General features: G+C 31.4%; 1 protein-coding gene across 1 annotated transcript; it reads right to left on the minus strand.

Annotated features, from left to right (window-relative positions):
* Window positions 1-502: 502 nt before the first annotated feature.
* Window positions 503-13,892, minus strand: DLL4 (Delta-like protein 4; the record flags this gene model as incomplete). The annotated part of the gene is made up of 8 exons (XM_012938868.2): window positions 503-1,041; window positions 2,345-2,576; window positions 4,942-5,141; window positions 6,048-6,202; window positions 6,461-6,515; window positions 8,522-8,779; window positions 13,048-13,201; window positions 13,887-13,892. The coding sequence occupies 8 exons, from the start codon at window positions 13,890-13,892 to the stop codon at window positions 503-505; spliced, it is 1,599 nt and encodes a 532-aa protein (XP_012794322.2).
* Between the last annotated feature and the right edge of the window lie 7,144 nt (window positions 13,893-21,036).

The raw sequence follows: 21,036 nt of genomic DNA on the forward strand, positions 1-21,036 counted from the left end.
AAAACTACTAAAACTTTATAATGGATTTGGTTTACATCTTCTATAATATGTTGTAAATTATGCCCTATAATTTTAAGAGAAATTATCGAATTAAGTATTTTTGAACGATTGTTAACTCCTCCTATATAACCTGAGTAAATTCATAAATAATAAGAGAGGATCATAATCAATGTAAATTAAATAGGAAGTTAAAATAGTTATGGAAATTAATTTATATACCCTTAATAAATAGTCAAATACTCTGAAAATGGTGACCATATACGTTTGTTTGTTCTGTAGCATATAATTTAAATGTTTCTTAAATGTAGATTTTTCTCGAACATTTTAACTCCAATTTGATGTAATTTTCAATCCAGCATCAAGTTACTTATGATATCCAGTAATAAACAAGCGGCTTATTATCTCCATAAAAATATTTTACGACCAATTTATTTTCATCTAGTTCATGTGATCTAAATGAGTGTGTTTAATTTATACAGTAAGTTTTTTTCTTTGAGGATATTCACTTCTCGATGTCTGCCAATTTATTTACATGATCAATGTACAAGTTACTATTCAAATAGCAGCTGTTTTTCAGTTCTTTGAATTGATTAAATACAAAATCGCTTCTTGTGTTCATTGAATTTCGAACATAATTTAGTTCAACATCAGACTCATGATTATAGTAAGCGATTTGTCTGAATGCATTTAACCTTAAAACATATTTCAATAAAAGAAGTGATATAATTACAATGAAGAGAGTTAATAGAGTAAATATCACAATTGAGGGACCATGGGAGAACTGTGTAAATTTTAAGTAAGTTGGCTGTATATCTTTAAACGATATTCCAGATTTTGTTTGATTGTTTGAGGAATGTAACGCTGTTAACTTATGAGGAATTGAGGAAACACATAACGATGTTGTACTGTTTGTAAAACATTTATAACCATAAGGGCATTTATTTGTAAAGCAGCTGTATTCTTGAGTTTCACAGTTATCTCCATTATAACCAGACGGACATACGCACTGATAACCGTTCACAACATCTTTACAAAGTCCACCTGGAATTCAAATGATGAAGAGCAGAATAAAACATCCGATATACACCCACTACACTTGCATAACTTAAAAATACGAAAACTGACTTGGTGCAAATTAATTATATTGGATAAATTTAGGACTAGTGTTATCACTTTCTTGAAGATTCGATATATTCCACTAATTCATTTCATAAAAAAGATTATACATTCATCTTTATGTATACTAAATTCATCTGGATCATGTCAAAATGTTTACTGATATTTGGTGGTAAGTGAAATTTATCCATTAGAACTCGAATTATCTATCCAATATATTTTGAAAAAAAACTTATAACATTCCCCCATGAAACATTACTTAAACATTTAGGATTAAGTTCATTCACTTACAAATAAAAATGAATATCATCTATATTCTTTTAAGTCAGTATCATTTTGTTTGAAGACAGGATCATTTAAGTGTATCATAATCTGATCCACTTCATTGTAGACATTTGTAGAACTGATATCATTGGTTTCTGCTTCCTTTGAATTTACTCTGTTAAGCTGACAAGTTATCATAGCTCCTTCTCTTTCAACGTTAATCAGTTGTTGTATAATCAACCTGTCTTTCCATAAGGATTATTAATGAGAGTATAAAGCCGTTTATTTTTACATGTTCGATTAGAATTTGTATAACATGACTGAAGAACTTAATTTACTTCAATTACAAGCATGAATATTATAGAAAAATTTTGGAAACATTAATATAGGGTAGAAATATGACTTAACTAAATTGGTTCATTCACTCATTACACATAAATCGTCAGTTTTACACAAACTATCTCAGATGTCTATTTAGCTCTCACCCTATTATACTACGTCTAACTTTATTAACATCAATATATGAGGAATTTTTTTATATCTGATTGAACATTTGACCAGGTTATTAGTTACTCCATTACTTCTGCCACCCTTAGTAAAGTGATGTAGTTTGAATAATAATCTCTCAATTTTAATCAATCCACGAGTTGAATAAAGTTTACATTACATAATAGTCCTTTTATCGCATTTTATCAAAGGGTAACAAGTTTATTCCCATTAACAAACTTGCATTAAAGAAAACTTATTTATTGTAAACTTGACTGTTCTTTTAGAACTAGACTCACAAATGTAGTTTTAGATGTGAATTCATTGAATATAACATTCTTCTTTCATATCTCTTTTCTAATGTAATGGAAATTGTTAAACAAATTTAAAATCAATTTATCATATACCATGTCGAAAATGTAAAGTACAGATGATTTATCACACCAAAGAAAAGTCAGTTAAAGAGGATTTAACACACCATTTTTGCAAGGCTTTTCAAAACATTCATTGATGTTAATTTCACAGTTGGAACCTTCAAATCCTGGAGGACAGATACATACAAACTGTTGGTCATTTGAAGGAAATCGTACATCACTCATTTCTCGTTCTTTACATATTGACCCTGTTGCCTGACATGGAAATTCGTCGCAGGTTGTTTGGTTGAACTGACAAAGATTTCCATGATAACCGGGGTGACAGTAACAGGTTGTCTAAAATATTGAAAAACAACAAAACTTATTACAGATTTTTCTACCAACTCAGTTTCGAACAGAACTATGTCTATGTAAAGACATTTTCTTTTGTTGTAAGTGCCCTTTTTCAGTTTCTAATTTTATCGGTTAGAAAAGAAAGGAAATTCATTAAACCTTGACTTTCTGAGATATAATAAGTTAGAAGCTTGGTAGTTATTTCAAAATTTTGAAAAACAAATGCTATAACCAATACTAGACTGCTATATCCTAACAAAGAATAAATAAATAGTATCTTCTGGGAATTATTTGTGGACTGTTATTACGTGTATTCTCATTGGACAACTATTAAGTAACTATATTATATGCATATTCATATTCATTTTATTATAAGCTTCCATTTGACCAATTGACTACGATTATACGATTTACTATTGTTGAGTTGTTCCCAATCTATTAGTTACAGTATCTCACAATCACAGCTACTTTTGGCTTGATGTTGTGTAATTGTTGTTTTCTGTTTTATGGTATGATGCTGTCTCGTTTGTTTGTATATAGAACAAGTATGTCTGAAATACATGAATCATACAATGGGAGCTGAAATTGTGTTCTGAACTCAAACAGACAGGACTAGGCGAGAAGAACCAATAAGGACCCAGAGTTGACTCTAGTCTGCTTATACTGGTTTATGCGACATTAGTTTGGTGTTTTTTAGCAATGTTTTTTCCTACGAGATGGGATTGCCAACCCCATGCCTAACCCTCCTCCTATACCCGGGCTTGGGACCGGCAGTAACTCTAGAAAAGCAATAGGTGGAGTGCCAAGGTCATACAGGTCGATGTACTAATTGGCGGTTTAGCCACGTGATATATTCACAAGGCATAAGGACATAATATAGACCACGAAACGACATTCAATGATCTCAGCTTTAATCTATATATCCTTATTGTTACTGCAAAACACAAAAGATTTTCGATGCAACAATGTTTTAGACAAGCATTGTTATGAGACTAAAGGCGTTAATCTGATACTTGACATTGATTTCCTCTTAATTACATACACATCCTGACAGGTGTCAGCTGGCACAACGTCTGTCTTGAGGGTTTTTTGTCAACCGATTCTAATAACCCAATATAAAACGAAATGCATTATAGCACTAAGTTGTGGGAACTGGTGATGACATGATAATTTTAATAATGAAATTTATCTAAATTACAGTCTATACAACATGATAATTCAGAGCGATCAGTTAACGTATAGGCTTAATTTAATTTATAAACAATGCCAATTATGTAACTATAAAAGAGAGCATCAACCTTTTTTTATCATAGGTGAGTTATACTGTTAAGAAATTAAACTAATCTAAAAGTTCTTTCAAAGAATGATTAAACACGAAAATTAGTAAGAAAATTATAAAGTTTACTGTTTCAAAGATAATTAAAAAGAAACAAACCATTCAAATTTGAATGCTATTGCCAACCCTAATTACAATATACCTTGTATAATGGTTAGTTGTACCATAATAACAAATTATATTGATCTCATCAAGTGTACAATATGGATTTTTATAAGAAATTTGAAAATAACTTGCATACATTCATACATACAAACGAATTAATGAACAATGATAAAACTTGGCGTTATATAATCAACCTTTAGTTACTCCGCTTAATTTTTTCAGGTACCCTTTGAATTCATTTCTCTTTACCAAATGAATATGAAAATCGGTATCTTTTAATTTAACTGAAATAATAAGGCTATTCAAATAAAAACTCACTAATTAACCCTTAATTTACAGAGTATAGTAAATTTGAACTATTTTCGTTGAAAACAAATTAACTGTAATCTAAAGTGTTGAGGTGATCCAGAGAATTGCTTGCAAAAGACAAGCAAGCATCAGGAAACACTAAGAAACGTTTAATCCAATCAACGTTCACTTGAAGTCTTAACCAAAAATATCAAGGAAGCGAAACTTCACATGCAGAGGCTCTGATTGATTGGCTGCTACACTGCTACTACGTTAAGTAGCATTCCAGAATCTTCTAGCAACCCAAGGACATTTAAAATATTATAAAAACCCTGTATTTTCTGTATTAAAATGAATCTTGGAGTAAACTACTTCTCACATACTTTGAGTCTTCTCTCTCGTGTTCAGGTCGCTGTATAATTCTAGCTTGGGGGTTACAGAATAGCTTAGGAAACAAATATATCGTTCAATCCGCAAGACTTATCAATAAAGAGATAAAAATATTTGGAATACTTCTGTTTTTAAAAAGCTTGAAATTATAACCTGGAAAACCTCTGATAGTGTACAGTTTTGGTTAGACTAAATGGATTGTATTGCATCTAATTAATAATTAAGAACAATAATATTAAATTAACTTACCGATCCCATTTCATGCACAATACATTCTCCATTTTCATTACATCCATGAACTCGACAGTCATAATCAATTATTTCACAATGATCACCATGAAATCCAGGTGGGCAAATACATTGATAAGGTACACCAATATTTGCATCATTATTTACACATATTCCATTGTTATTGCATATATTCAAGTGACTACTACAATAACGTAGGTCTAAAACAAAATTTAAGTTACATTAGAATTCTAAATTTAGTAGACCTGATATTTTATTCATGATTAAGCAATACTAAATCCCATAGAACAAAGAAAACCTTACATTCACTGAAGGTAAATATATATAAAGTTAGGTGGTTAAAGCAAAATATTTTCCTATCCATCTGACAATTTGTAAGCGATTAGTATTAAATGTTAATCTGGTTGAGTTTCGACTTTTTTGTCTCTTGCTAAAACTATATGTCACATGTTTTTTGTGATACCAACCAAAAGGCATATAGATTACATGGACATTTGTATTTCATTCCTTAATGTGATTAACATTTTTTGCTTCCCATTGGTTGAGGTAACTGTATTAATTGTCACGCAAACTACTTAAGTTCAATAATCTAGATACATATATTTTAACCAAAAAGAGTTTTGAGCTAAATCAACGTCATGAAATTGAAAAGCAGGAACAATTTAAGGTCAGTATTGAACAATGATGTAGTCCTACGACAAGTTTCCTTAAATAAGGCTTTCTTTTTCGTCACATTATAATCTAGGATAGAAACGAGTGTAGTGGAAGTTCTCGATGAATAAATGTACCGTATGAATTAAAAATTAGCATCATCTAGAAAAAAACACATTTTACTAAGAAAGTTTCAAAGATAGATATGAATGATTTACGAGCTCAGTGAGTATTTCAGAATCTTATTCAGATTACAGACGTACGAAATTAAAGAACTGGACGTTTCTGCTAGTAAAATTTATAGTCATGAGACAATATAACATTAATCTTATCTCTGGGTCATCATAATGGTTATTTTCAGTTATCTCCCTTATGTTTCGCTCTATGGATTAAAGTATTAGTTAAAGCTTATATTCTCGTAATCAAGTTTATATATATGTATATATTTACTTTACCTTTGTCGCATAACATGCCTCCCCAGCCATGATCACATTCACATGTGAAAGGAATAAGCGTATAATTACGTTTGTCAACTTCACAACCACCATGAAGGCATCCAGGATAAACACGACATTGACTACAATCCTTTCCATACCAACCGCTATCACAACTAAACATGTAGAAAAAGAATAGTGTTAGAATAAATCAAGTTGATTGGTAACATTTTAAAACTTTATCAGTAAAACCATATGAATGTGGTTATTTCCGGAAGAGATTCAATAAATGAACCTTTTAAGTGGACAATACAGTGATAGTATAACTCTAAGATTAAAATATAAAATTTAGCAATATAACTTTACGAATCAGCTGTAAAGTCAATACTATAAAGCTACATTTATAACATATATATGCACATATTAAAACTCACTGGCAATAACCCGGTTTTATACATCTTCCATGTAGACATCCAAAGTCACATATAGCTTAAATTACAAAAACAATAAAATACATTTCAGAAATTAGTTAATTATTTTTAGATGAAAACGATATTTAAGCAAATTATTTATTTAACAAAGTAGAACATCTTTTTCTAAAACTCATCCACTTATCAATGTAATCAGTTATATCGGTATTCTAATTACAGACTATGACTGATCTTGATTACAATCAAAGTAGTCTCAACCATGAACTTAACGTAATTCTAGTAGGATAATTAAAAAAACGGTTCAATTTCTTATGAAAGATGAAACTTCCGATTTAAAAACACCATATTTTACTATTTACAATAACATGGAAATATTTCATTTACTCTTACACAGTCTAATAATGATTATGTGTAATTAGACAAAAAGAGTTAATTGTTACAAATTATAATAAATAGCTTCACTTCGTATTGTTTACTTGAATCTTCCCATTGATGTTTAGGACTACAATTGATCAGTCTATTATTGGCATATGTGTATACTGTGCGTATTAACTCGCTATTTCCATACTGAGTTCCAGTCTCAGAGTGAACATCAACTCTGAGATGCAGGTACATCCAGCTGACGAGTCCCAAATAGGACGAGACGTGCATCCCAGATTCCACTGCTAGCCACTATCCACCTTTGTTTATAATAAATAGAGTTTATTTAAACATTTTTATCTTTTGACACTAATTCTTATTTCAAATTGTAATTTATAGAAGCAGTCAATGTAATATAGTTGTTACTAACGCACAGTACTTCCTTTTAATTTATTATTATTATTAAAGTGAATAACAAACATATTGACATTTTAGATGGTGGTTGGAGGTAGTCGACAGGAAACCCTGGAACCGAGTTTCGTGCTACTTGACACTCGTCAGCAAGATGTACTTGTAATATTGAGGGAACTGGTGCTTCCTGACTCATTCGATCCCGTATCACCTAGCTTCACTGTCAGAGACGTTAACACTGAGCAGGGAGCTCCAGTTCCCTCAAGATTACAAGTAAACCTTGCTGACGAGTGTCAAGTAGCACGAAACCCGGTTCCAGGGTTTCCTGTCGACTACCTCCAACCGCCATCTAATCTCAATATATAGTGCACGCAGTGTCGAGTCACCTAGACTGGTGGCCACATTGCAACATGGTTGATAGCATTCAATCTTGTTGTAACGTGTCACTGCAGATTATGATAAGCAGCGTTTTATTGATCGATTATAGTGACACGTAAACACGTAATGGGCGGCCTAGGGTTCTGATTGGCCCCGCTTCCCTGTCTAGCCCAGACAGTTGAGTCTAGAACTCAAGTCACAGCCTCTGAGTTATGAATCATTATATTTAAAACACACTCTGTTTATATACTAATCAAGCAGACCACATCGTACCATAAAATAGAAAATAACATTGTACAATATTGACCAGTAGGAAAATGACACGTGAAATAAGCACTGACCAATAAGAGAATAATACCATCTCCAAGTCCAAGAATAGCATTAGACTTAATAGAATAATTTTTGGGATATTTTCCTGAATATCCCAACAGATCTGCACTAAATAAGGACTTGACACGCATGACATTGATCACCATCCAGTGATCAATCAATTGTCATATTGACATTTTGCATACAGTGTTAAAGACTATCATTTTTATTATGATAATAATGTTAATTAAATGACCTATTGTTCTTACACTTTGGATTACAATAAGATTATGTAACTTAACAGTTCTATATAATAAAAAATGTTTTCCTATATTTTCCACTTAAATGACACTCATGATAACCTTTGGTAGGTAACACAAAAATGAAATAGACTTAATACTCAAGTCTTAAAGTGAAACCATCAGTTAGATAACTTGAAACTTATTGATTGACATAAAGTTAAAATTCACCAATTCCTTTATCTTGGGGTTTTCAGAAAATAGTAAAGCATCAATACAATTCAGAATATTTGCATAATAATTAAACGTTTGTTCAATTTAATTATGTACAATATTATTTTTAACTTTTTCTATTAAATTATCTCACCTTCGGTACATGTCTTACCACTCCAACCATGTTGACATATATGATTACCTGTTTGTTCATCACATTTATAATATCCATGAATACCATTTTGTTCTTGACAAAATATTTCACAATAATTACCATAGAAATTATTATTACATAATACTTGATAATGAATACTTAGATCATCATTTTGATTACTTGAATTAGTAATATAATAAGTAGTATTATGAATTCTTTTCAATATTTGATAATATTTCTGTTTTGATGGATGTACATCTTTCAATGGTAAAATGTAATATGCTTCATTAATCTCTAGAATTTAAGTATAAAATCATTTAATGAAATTAGTAAGAGAAAAATTAATGAAACCCCAAATGGTTGTTGAATAATAAATAAGAACTTTCGTCTAAATTTGATTGAATAGTTTCACAATATTTGGGCACCGAGTTAATGTGAGACATTAAAGAGGAAGAACAGGTATTTGTAAAATCTCAGCGAAAGAATTTGAAGTAAATCCAACGTTTCATCTGGCAATCTGGTCTAAGCTTTTCCTTGAAAATACATTCTTCTTTAATGTCTCAAAATGGTTGTTGTTTGTAAGACAAACAAAAACAAAGGAGGAGACGTATAAAACAACTAAAATAAACTATCAATTCATTTCAATTCATTAGTATTCAATAACTAAATCCAATCATTAATTTATATATTAATATTTGAAAAATAACCATACAAATTCCCAAACAATATTGTTTTCGGAATGGGTTTTTGTGGAGAGTTTTAGAAATTTCACAGGTTGAAATCATGAGTCGATTGAAGCTAGACCACCATGAAAAACCGTCCAGTGCTTCCAGGTTTTCCATGGTGGTCTAGCTTCAATCGACTCATGATTTCAACCTGTGAAATATTGTTTTCGATTAGATCCTCATCAGGCTTTACTCTGACATACTGTAATATTTATATGCATATACGATATTACTAAACCAATCAAGGTAGTTTATGAGTCAACGATAACAATGGAAAAGATGACATAATAAGTGAAAAGTAAAAATTGTTAGTATGATAACAGGTGTACTAGTTTTGATAAGAATCAATGTTACATAATCGGGGATAGGTCAATGATTAGAAAAATATAGGCAGTGAGATTGCGTAATAAGAAGTATTCAGATAATTAGACGGTGGAGCGTATATCTGAAAGAAAATAGGGTGGGGGTGTGAAGAAAAATAAACGAACAAAGAGTATTGAAAATGATAATAGATAAATTCATTTATTAAGGCCAAAGGAGAGATAAGGGTGTTACGAATTTCTTATGAACACAAAGACTTGGATTGTTGGCTCGAATCCTTATAGCTTCTGCTATGTGTAAGAGACGAGATCGTATATGTATATAAATATTACTGAATAATAGAGTAAAGCCTGATGAGGATCTAATCGAGAACAATATTGTTCGCTTATATATGTTATCTCTTAATAGTCCAAATTATGTTAGAAACCAACTCAGTTAGCTATCAGAAAGTTTAAACAAAAAATAATTCTAACATTTAACAATAATAGATCTATTATAAAAGATGAATTGGCAATAAGGTATAGCTTAATTCATTTGGTTCCCAATTACGATATTTTTCCAGAATAATGAGTGATACTACTGTAGTGAACAAGAACACCAGTGGGAACAATCGAGTGTATTCAACACAAAATTACAGGACTTGTTAATCAAATCTAACAATCATAAAGTAAATGCCTTATTTGCAAAATGTCCACCAATTGTCTCAGAATAACTCAAGCTTCATTGTTCTTGCATTTTCATACAAATCGCATTCTGTTTCGATTCTTTACTGTTCGATCCTCTTGTCTCTCTGCTGCCAGGCCTTCTGTTCACGACTAACATCATATACTACTTATATCAATGTAAGTAGCACAAACCACACTACTATAGCATTCAAACAGAAGTAGTCGACAAGGTGTTCCCAGCTACATCGTCACTTTAAGTTAATTGGTAAGAAGGTTAAGTGAATGGTAAAATGTTGTTGTCTGTTAAATTTCTCATTTCTTTTTAAGAGTTCAATATTTTACACTGTGTAAATTCAACTCAAGTGTTGTAGAAAAATAAACGTCTCTTTTCGTAGATAATAAACATTTTGGATTTGTGTGAAACGTTTAAACATTACCTGGTTTGAAATATGAAGTACTGGGTTTTAACTCAGTGATTTTTTTTGTCTATAGCATGTATAGGTCACAGTTACGAGCTGGTATAAGTTTGCTGATGAATACATCTAAGGAGTCTTAGAACACGACAAAGTAGTTATTCTGTGTCCTATGATACCTATTAATTCTTTCTAAAAAACTGATTTCAACTATGTGTTGGTGAAATTAAGAAAACAAATTGTACTCATTAACTTCTTAGAACTTTTAGTGCTTGAATTTAAAGGGAATATAATATTTGAAAAATGAAAGATTTCACTGTATTTTCGGAAAGACTCGCCAATAAATTATTATGTTATGAGTTTTATACAGCGTCAGTAATTCGAACAATTATTATTGACAAATAAGTATCCGGAGCTGTTCGTTAAAATTAAGAAGGAAGCTATGTGCTACACTCGTGAGAACAGGATCCTTAATAGCTGATATAATGAGAGAACCTAAAGAAATCACAGGACGTAAGATGTAAGCAAATGTAAGTTATACTGAGTGAGTCACTTATTCATACTATTAAAATCACCGTCTATATATCCATCTCTACGTTTATCTTATCACTTATAAGTACGCAATTATTCAATTTTCTCAATGCAGCATTCTATGCTGTCCCATTTTCTTTCGGTTTGATTAAGTTAGTCAAGTAATAATAATCCACATAGTAACTGAATTCAACCACAAATGAAAACATTTACAACAATTTTAGACCATTAACTATATCTTTATTTATCTCAGCCGAGAGTGTATGAATAAAAGACACACTATATTGCAGTGACTTCGAAAGATTTTGTTTAAATCCAAGAAAATGTTCATCTTTTTGTTCAATTTCAACTTTTATTTATTTATGAAGGAGTTTAACAATAAGGACTTCATGATTACTGAAATTTTTTTCATTTTATTATTAATAGTAATAAACCTACGTGGATTTATATTCATCATACAACACATTTTGAATTGAATAACCAGTAAAACATCTACCTGTAAATGAAATATTCAACATTAAATTATTCAAATATCATCGGATAACATAATTATGATAATCAGGACAATAATAGTATAGTGCTAATAAATAAATTTTTTGATTATGTAACAGTTATGATTTCTTAACAGATAACGTTCATGCTTAATGCTCCATCTTTTATATTTCATTTATTTATTTATTTGAACATATAAATCTTGGTACGAAGGGCACCGAATACATGCATGCCATACAAGTCACTTGATTTGTGTGTGGGATATGATACTACCCAGGTGCCCAGACGGAAGCAGGTAGTTTTCTTAGGAGTCCACACCCCGAGCCTTTGACCTAAAGGTCTGATCCACAAGTCAATAGAGCGACGTCAGGAAATGCAGTGCCATGGTAGCCGGTGACCAACGATTGGTTCATACACCATCTGTTCCCTTAGGATCCTGGAGCCGACGTGCACCATTGGTTTGGAATCAATGTTTTTTTCAACTCCCGTAGGTGAACTCTCCGCGTCAACCAACCCAGTTAAAGCGCCGGACATTTGATTTTAGTCCTCTTAATTTCGTAAACAACACTTTCGTCGCAAGAATGTAGTGAGTAGGATTTCACTGGCAGTGGCTGTATATGCGTGGCCATTGGGGTGCACTTTAGGAGGGCAAGTGGACTCTCCCCATCCTCAGACGTTTTAAGGTATTTGGGGGTGGGAATTTTCATTTGAATTACATTCTTTCTCATGTCGATGATTATCTTTTTTCAATATAATTTACCACCTTTTCTCAAAACTTTAGATCGAAATTTCAAGGTGTAATAATTACAAAACACAATACAAGTTCATCTACAGCAGTTGAGAAACCATTCGTCATTATTGCATAATTTGCCAAAGCTTAATAGAAAAGTTGATCTAACTTATGTACCCTATAGACCTAACAATTATGTTTTTCTTAATTACTTCTCAGCATGCTTTAGCAACCACAGAAAGTATGAAATATGCTTGTTTTCATTTCAAAAAAATACATTACACTAGGTCTAATTAATAATATTTTCTCTTCATTACCTGGTTTATCATTACGATTGCAAACTTTAAAAACAATTTGTTTGAGCAAAGTCTAATTTCATGTCTGTTCTTTTTTAGGAGCCAACCGGAAAAAAACTTAAAGTTGTTAAAGTATAAAAATTTGCAAGCTTTCAAACGCTTAGATCCGGGTGCGACTAAAAGGTGAACAAACATCATGTTTGTTGCATTATATATATAGTGAACTGGACTGTAGTATTCAATTTGTCAAGTTAATCATCAGTACAGTGGCTGGTTGCACATGTTTGACCCAATATTATCGTGTTCACTAAGATACCCACAAGAAGATATATATCAAGCAGTAGCAAATGAACTTACAGGCCAGACATCTTTATACACTATTGATATGTTGCTTCTGGTGTAATTACCGAGAAAATTTGATTTCGATAGTGTGTCAGCTGTGACTCCATATTTGCAATGTGTAAAATCATTAAAGCTCCATAAATCAGAAAATGGTAACAAACAAATCTATAATAGAAGAAATCAAAACAAATATATTGAATAATATTTATGAATAATGTTTGCCAATTTTCATTTCTTTTAAACACTTGTTTTGAATAATATTAATTATATTGGACATTGAATTCAAGTTGGTACTCACTCTTCGTCAATATTTATCTTTAAGATGAAAATAAGTCTCACTGCTTGAAACCATGAGTCAATTGAAGCTAGACCACCATGGAAAACCTGGAAGCACTAGAAGGCCGTTTTGTCCTAGTATGGAACTCCTCAGCAGTGCGCATCCATGATCCCGCCCCCATCGAGATTCGAACCCAGGACTTATCACTTAACTGTTAGACCAATGAGCAGGCATCCAACGGTGTTAATGTCTAACTTCAACTAATTTCAACTAGTGAAATTTCTAAAATCTTCACAAAAACCCCTTCTTAAAATAAATTTATCAAATACAAAGTATCTAGAGATTAAGCTCTCGTGTGTGTGACCAATAGGTCCTGAGTTTGAACACCGCGGTGCAGGGTTGTAGATGAATACTGCTGAGGAGCTCCACACTGAAACGAAACGACCGTCCAATGCTTCCAGGTTTTCCATGGTGGTCTAGCTTAAATTGACTCATGAACTCAACTATTAAATTATTATAATATCCACAAAAAACTCCATTCAGATAATAATCTTCAAAATGTAAATTATTTACATGCATATTACTTTATCCAAGAAATAACAGCATTAGCAGCCTCCAAACTTTTTCCCAACAATGTTATTATTCATTTTGTTTACTTGTAACTTACTTTGAGTTGTAGACCAATTTTATGCTTTTCACGTGAACATTGAATTTTTTTGCTGATTCCTCTTATTACCTATTATTTTCACTTATGGTTTATGCCAGAGTTTTCTGTTACTTTAACATAGATTTCCGTAACAACCTTTATTATTTATCGATTAGTAAAAATGACCAATTCTAAATACCATATTTTTGTGAGTTAAGGACAGGATTGATAAAAAGTGATTTTGAAAAGCTTTTTCTCAAGTAAATTGTTTTATGGTTCAAACTTTGTAAAAGAATTTCCAAAGCACTAAGTTAAAAAAGGAAGTATCCTCAAGGATTCTTTAAAGATGTTCACTAGCAAGGTGAAAAGTAAGATCTTAATAAACAACAAATGGAACAACAACCAAATCACACAAAATGGCAAAGTTCTGGAAGAGGTCGAAGTTTTTACATACCTAGATAGTACCATTAATAAACAAGGGGGTCTAATGCACATATAAAGACAGAATGGGAACGCAAGGGCACTATTCCTACAATTGAAGAATATTTGGGATTCAAAACAGCTTAACCAAAATCAACGTCAGAATTTTCAATACCAACACTGAAACAATTCTACTGTGTAGAGCTGATACTTGGAGAACTACAATCATCATAAAAAGGTACAGGTAGTTAAGAGCAAATGTCTACACCAAATACTCTGGATCCGTTGACCAGATACCATCAGCAACAGTCTTCTTTGAGAGGGAAGAAACAAGCTTTCGGTTGAGGAAGAAATTAGAAAAGGACGTTGAAGGTGAATAGATCACACTTTATGGAAATCATCAAGCTGCATCACAAAGCAAGACCTAACTTGCAATTCTCAACGAAGAGGAAAACGAGACAAACCAAATAACACTCGGCCTTGAAGATCAGAAGGCAATAAAAAGCCCTCGAAAATATCTGTGAAGCGGAGCATATCTAGGTTTGTTTAGAGATCCGTGATTGATGGTTAACGCCCCGCGAGAGGTAATATGCCTAATAAATCAGTTTCCGACTCTGTTTTTTCGATATTATTACCGATGAATGAATGTCCATAAGATTTGCTTAGTTACATCTCCATTCTTTATTATTTCTTTTATTGAAATGATCGTTAAAAAACGTAATTGAAGTGCTGTTTATTTATCGATCGATTGATTGACTAAGTTTATAGACTTAACTGTTGAACTGGAACCACGCTTTAAGAACTTTCTAATACTACTTAAATCCACTTATTCCTAAACTTAAAAACAGGAAGAACGATAATTAACGTGAGTCCATCGAAAATGTTTGTCGAATCGATTTTCTACAAGAAGTCTATATCGTTAAATCAGAAACTTGATCTAGTCAATTAACATCAAGATCTCGGAAAACACGGATAGTATTTTGAAACACTTCAAAACGTTTGTCCTTAATAAACTGATTCATGCCGTTTAACATAAAGGATAAGATGGAATATCACAAGAAAATTAACACCCTGTATGATTGAAAAATCATGAAAGATTATACGTTTTATATAACATATTTCCCTAAATCTGCTTATTGTTGAGTAAAACAATTCACCAGAAAAATATTTCATCTTCAATATCATTCGATCAGTTTGTTTTATGACAAAATTCAATTATATCTCACTAATTTACTAAACAACTATAGATATACACTTGTTGTTGTTTCACTTGTATCTTCCTATTGTTATTTAGGACTGCAATTGATCAGTCTCTTGTTGACATAATTGTATCCTGTGCAAATTGCCTCGATATAACCTTAAGGCCTAAGTGAATAACGCGATGGCGTTTGAAGCGAATAGTAATGGGTTCGAGTCCCGGAGTGAACAGCAACTCTGAGATGCAGGTACATCCAGCTGACGAGTCCCAAATAGGACGAAACGCGCGTCCTAGATTGCACTGCTAACCACTATCCATCTTTGCTTAACCATAGATACCATTAGTTTTTACAAATTTTTATTGATTTTCTCTACAGATCTCTGACAAACATCACATGAGAAGGATTACTGGCTAAAAAGGATTGTAATCTTCAACTATCTTGTCACCTACTTAAAAATATGACAATTAAAATTTCAAAACTGTACTAATAAAATCAATATACTTATTATTTAAGTGTTCCTCACTTCAATTTTTGGTACTGAAAATCATTCATATTTAATGAAATCTCAACTGCATATCTCTACTTTTAATATGATCTGTAAGCATCAAGAGATCATAATTATTTTTTCATTTAAAAGTTTAAAATCCCTAACTATCAGAGTATGTGTTTTATTTCATAGCTTCAATATTTAATAATCTCGAACTAAAAGCTTGACTGAATGAATAGATCATTCTGTTTATAGTAATAATAATGTTAGTTGAGAAGCATGTTATACTTATCTGAACTCACTTTAATAGAAATACAGCTGTCTAAATACGGCGAAAGTAATTTGTCATCTTTTTCATAATCAAGAGAATTATTAAATCGATGATCTAGTGAATGAACTTCTGAATGTTTACATGAAAACAACCGTAAAAAATTCGATAAGTTATGTGGAATTATGTTAAATTGAAACAAGACATCGCCTTGAACAATCTGAAATACAAAGCGTGAAATTTAAATAAAATGAAATAGTTAATCTTAGTGTTATTGAGCTTTAAAGAATAAAACTTACTATAACTATATAATGAAGCTTTTATATAATTACCGGTTGCGCACAGTTAACTTGTAACAAAAAGCTACGTAAGGCAAACTCAATGTCGATTCAGTGGTCTAAACGTTAAGCGTTTGTGCACGAGACCGAAGGTCTTGGGTTCGAATCACGGGTGCTGGATCGTTGATGAGCACTGCTGAGAAGTCCAATACTAGGACGAAACGGTCATCCAGTGCTTCCAGGTTTCCAATGGTTGTCTATCTTACATTGACTCATGAATCCAAATATTAAAAAAACTTAATAACTTTTAACAATTATTGCCTTTTGGCAGTTATAATAGGAATAATAGGTCTACTTAATATTTTATTTTTAGTCACAATAAAAAATTTTAAAGATGACATATAAAAGCTCTTGTCTTCTAAACATTCAAAATGTATTATTTGTAAAAATCGAGAATTGCATAAATTCAGTGTTTCGTCCAGCAATCTTGTCTGAGTTCCTTCATGGTTATAATCAAAATTAAAATTGTCGATGAATATTTTATGTTCAACAGTCAAGTCTACAATAAAAGCTTATCTAATAACATTCAGATGACAGTTTTATTGAGTAGGAAAATATGAGTCAATAAGATGTGAATAATGTAAAAAGTTTGCAATGTGAATAAGTACATATGTGTATGGGTACTTTTATGCTAGTATCCGTTAAACCTTAGTTATAAAAAAGAAAGTAATTCGACGTCGGTCTACTACCAAGCTTAAAGAGCTTGTGACTTAAGGCTATATCAAGGCAATCCGCGCAGGATGCACATACGTCAACAAGAGACTGATCAATGGCAGTCCTAAATAACGATGTGAAGATATAAGTAAAACAACACTAAGTGAATTTAACATTCATGCCATTGCACAAGCAAATGGCTATCAGAACTCAGGAGCTAATAGAATAACGGGATGGCGTTTGAAACGAACGGTAATGGATTCGAGTCCAGGAGTGAACAGCAACTCTGAGATACAGGTACATCCAGCTGACGAGTCTCAAATAGAACGAAACGCGGGTCCTGGTTTCCACTGCTAGCCACTATCCATCTTTTAATTATTTTGTTCGTTTAAAAAATAAAGAATAATAGTACAAATTGAAAAGTTTCAAAATGTAGGAATGTATGTAAAACGAGAATTGTTATATACATAGTTGTGATTTTTAAACATTTTAATGAGTTTTTTTATATAATGCCACATGTAGTGATAAGATTCTAATTATTTGTTATTAAGCATTTCCTAAGGAGTATGTGGCTGTATCCCCTCTTTTCTGAGCAAACAGTTCTGATTAAGTCATATGTAGCTCATCTTCTGTAAATTTTTCTTTGTACGCACCAGATCCTTTCTGAATTATTTTAGCCCCTTTAAGGTTCATCTTGTATTTTGCTTCTGACAAATATAGTGCTATTCTCGATTTCACGCTACGATTAAAGAACATCTGTCAAACAATACTCGTGTCTTTTCAACCTCACATTCAGCTGTATAGATATCCTTCTCACATAAATCGCAGTGCATTCATGACATTTAATCTCATAGACAAAATCATGCTCCTCTTCCTTTGATAATTTATACTTGAATCTAACTAAAGTCCATCTTACGATATCACTAGCCAGGAAATATACTATATTTATTTGGAATCCTATTGATTTTCTCCGATGCTTTTGCACCGAATTCGATTATGAGGGTGTTATTCAATTCTCTCGGTTTATACTTCAATACAATATCTTTTTTTATCTTTCATGTTCTTCTTTAAAAAACTATTTAGTATAGATTTTGCCATAAATGTAGACAGAATTAAATCTAATTCAATCTGTTGATCTTCTTACACTGTAACAAGATTAGAGCTCCTATTAATTAAATTTTTCACATCTGTAACCTTCAAAAAACATCCACTTATCGATCCATAATCTGAATATTCCCTGCATTTTGATTTCAGAAGTACACCAATTGTCATCTTATTGTTATGTATCCTTTCAATTCAACAATCGTAAGAACCTAGTTTGTGGTCAACAGATTCTATTTCCTTGGTTAGTTTAATGCATGCAATAAGTTATTTACACATTTAAATATTTATTGCAAATAATCTCGCTTGATAATGATAAAAGTTTTATCTACATACCGTAACTAAACTTTATGAGGAATTGCATACAACATGTTCACACAAGTTTCGAAGGAATGCATGAATAAATTTATTACAATAAGAGAAACTGATTAAGCCATTGCTACACCTTTTTTGTCCAAAAAGATGGCGAAATAAGATGGATTGCAGACACGATTCCAAGCATTTATTAACCTCAGAATGATCGAATGAGCGCCGTTAAATTCAAATGTATCAGATTGTCGAAAAAGCATAAATAACAGGATTTGTTTCAAGTTAGAATGCAAGTTGGTTTACAGAAGTGTGTGAGTACTTACAATCGAATTCTGGCGTTTTGCCTTTTTTAGTTAGTTCATAGTATTGCACTGGCTAGTTGTATTCTATCAACTTTCGTATTTTGAAGCCACTAATTAATAGCAAACTAGTATAAGTAGACTACATCCTACATATGTTTAGTTTTTAAGTTATATCCATACAAATCAAACTCCAGTGCCTGATCAGGAGAAACCATAAATAATGAAGAAGAAAAAGCTAAGATCAGGTCTCTCACTATACATAACTTAACTGACAAACTTCAGTTAAGACTTTAAAAGTGAACTGTCTCTGTCCTGTAGACCATTTATATAAGTAATCTAGTTCTATGTTAACTCATCAACAAAAACTATCTTAAAACATGAAGAAAATAATATTGTTTCAGAGAATTGAACAAATATTATTCACTCTCTGCTAAAAACTACTGTTACAAGTCAATTAGTAACAAAAAGTGAATTAACAACTGAAGACATGTCAAGTGGCACTATGTTAAAGTTTCCTGATAAATCATACAAAAGTGTGAACGTACTTCATTGAATAACTAAATTATTAGCCTAATCATGGTAACCACATACAAACCAACTCTCTGAGACATTTTAAATACCCATAAATACATGAAAATTTTATTCATCGTTCACTTAGGTACATAAATTTCTCCTGAATCTGTTTTTGCATCATATACTCATATTTCGACAGGTCAAACGTCATAAGTGACCGATTATGAATAAATCAGATAAAAGAACACATCTCAATATAATACTAGTTATTCTTTTATATAATTTAAGATATAATATTTTTCAAGGTGATGATCGAGCCATTCTAGTCTCATGGTAGTGATATTATTTGAGCGATTTCAACAATAAATATCTCCTTATTATAACATGAAGATAGCACTTTGTATATTTAATATATATGTTTTTTATCCGTCATTTTGAGTGATACTACACTGTTCATGACAGATAAACTTGGATAACTTCAGATGCTTGAAGAGAAATCTACTGTGAAAGTTACACTCCTATGTAACACTTACTCTTCGAGTTGACAGAAATGTCCAAAAATGATAACACCACACGCTTATTGAACATTGAAAAACTGATGTATAAACTCATGACAACATTTCATTTTATACTTACACTTTATTCATGAAATATAATTACCATTTTTTAAGTTTATTTTACTGTGGTAATTCAGTTATATTATTGTTTGTAAGCGTAGAATAGTCAAAACTCATTAATGGACTCTATTTTAAATATCTAGTATTTTCCTTTCAATTAGTGAGTCTCATTAATGATTTTAAATAGTTCTGAAGATATTGAAATGTATTGTCAACGGCATCCATAGATGACCATAATAAACTTTGTTGATATGTTTAATACTGCACTATATTTAATTCTATAGATAGCCTTACCAACTATGTGATAATAACCAAGAAATCCAGTACTAAATAACAGATGTTCGTAGCATAGAAACATTTATTGCTTTGAATACATTAAGTATGAAATTACACTTTAAGATTTATCTTAAGTTAATTTGAATAAGAAATTCTTAGATACGCATAGTTGAACTATAATCACTTAGCTAAAATACATATACTCCTTCATTAGACAAATCTTATAATCGATACTATCTTAGAATGTAAAGTCCAGATACACTCGCTAAATCTGCATGATGTATTTGAGTGAAGCTTAGAAACAAAAAGAGAATGTAAGTGTAATGATAATGAGTAGTATTATTCAATAAGTAGCTTTGTACATCATTTATATGCATCATATTATGACTCATTGTTATGTACATAACTATTATATATTCAAGCTTAATATAACTGACAAATCGTTTGTAGACAGATGAATCTTCATTCACTAAAATGAATATACATATTGTTTTCACTTATTTTAAAATTAAATTACCAATACTTTACTGGGTAATAGCTTAGATAAAAGCAGTGTGTTAGTACTTGTCGGCGATATTTTTCTAAGCTCATAT

The sequence above is a fragment of the Schistosoma haematobium genome, chromosome ZW (assembly GCF_000699445.3).
Source record: "Schistosoma haematobium chromosome ZW, whole genome shotgun sequence".
Classification (NCBI taxonomy): domain Eukaryota; kingdom Metazoa; phylum Platyhelminthes; class Trematoda; order Strigeidida; family Schistosomatidae; genus Schistosoma; species Schistosoma haematobium.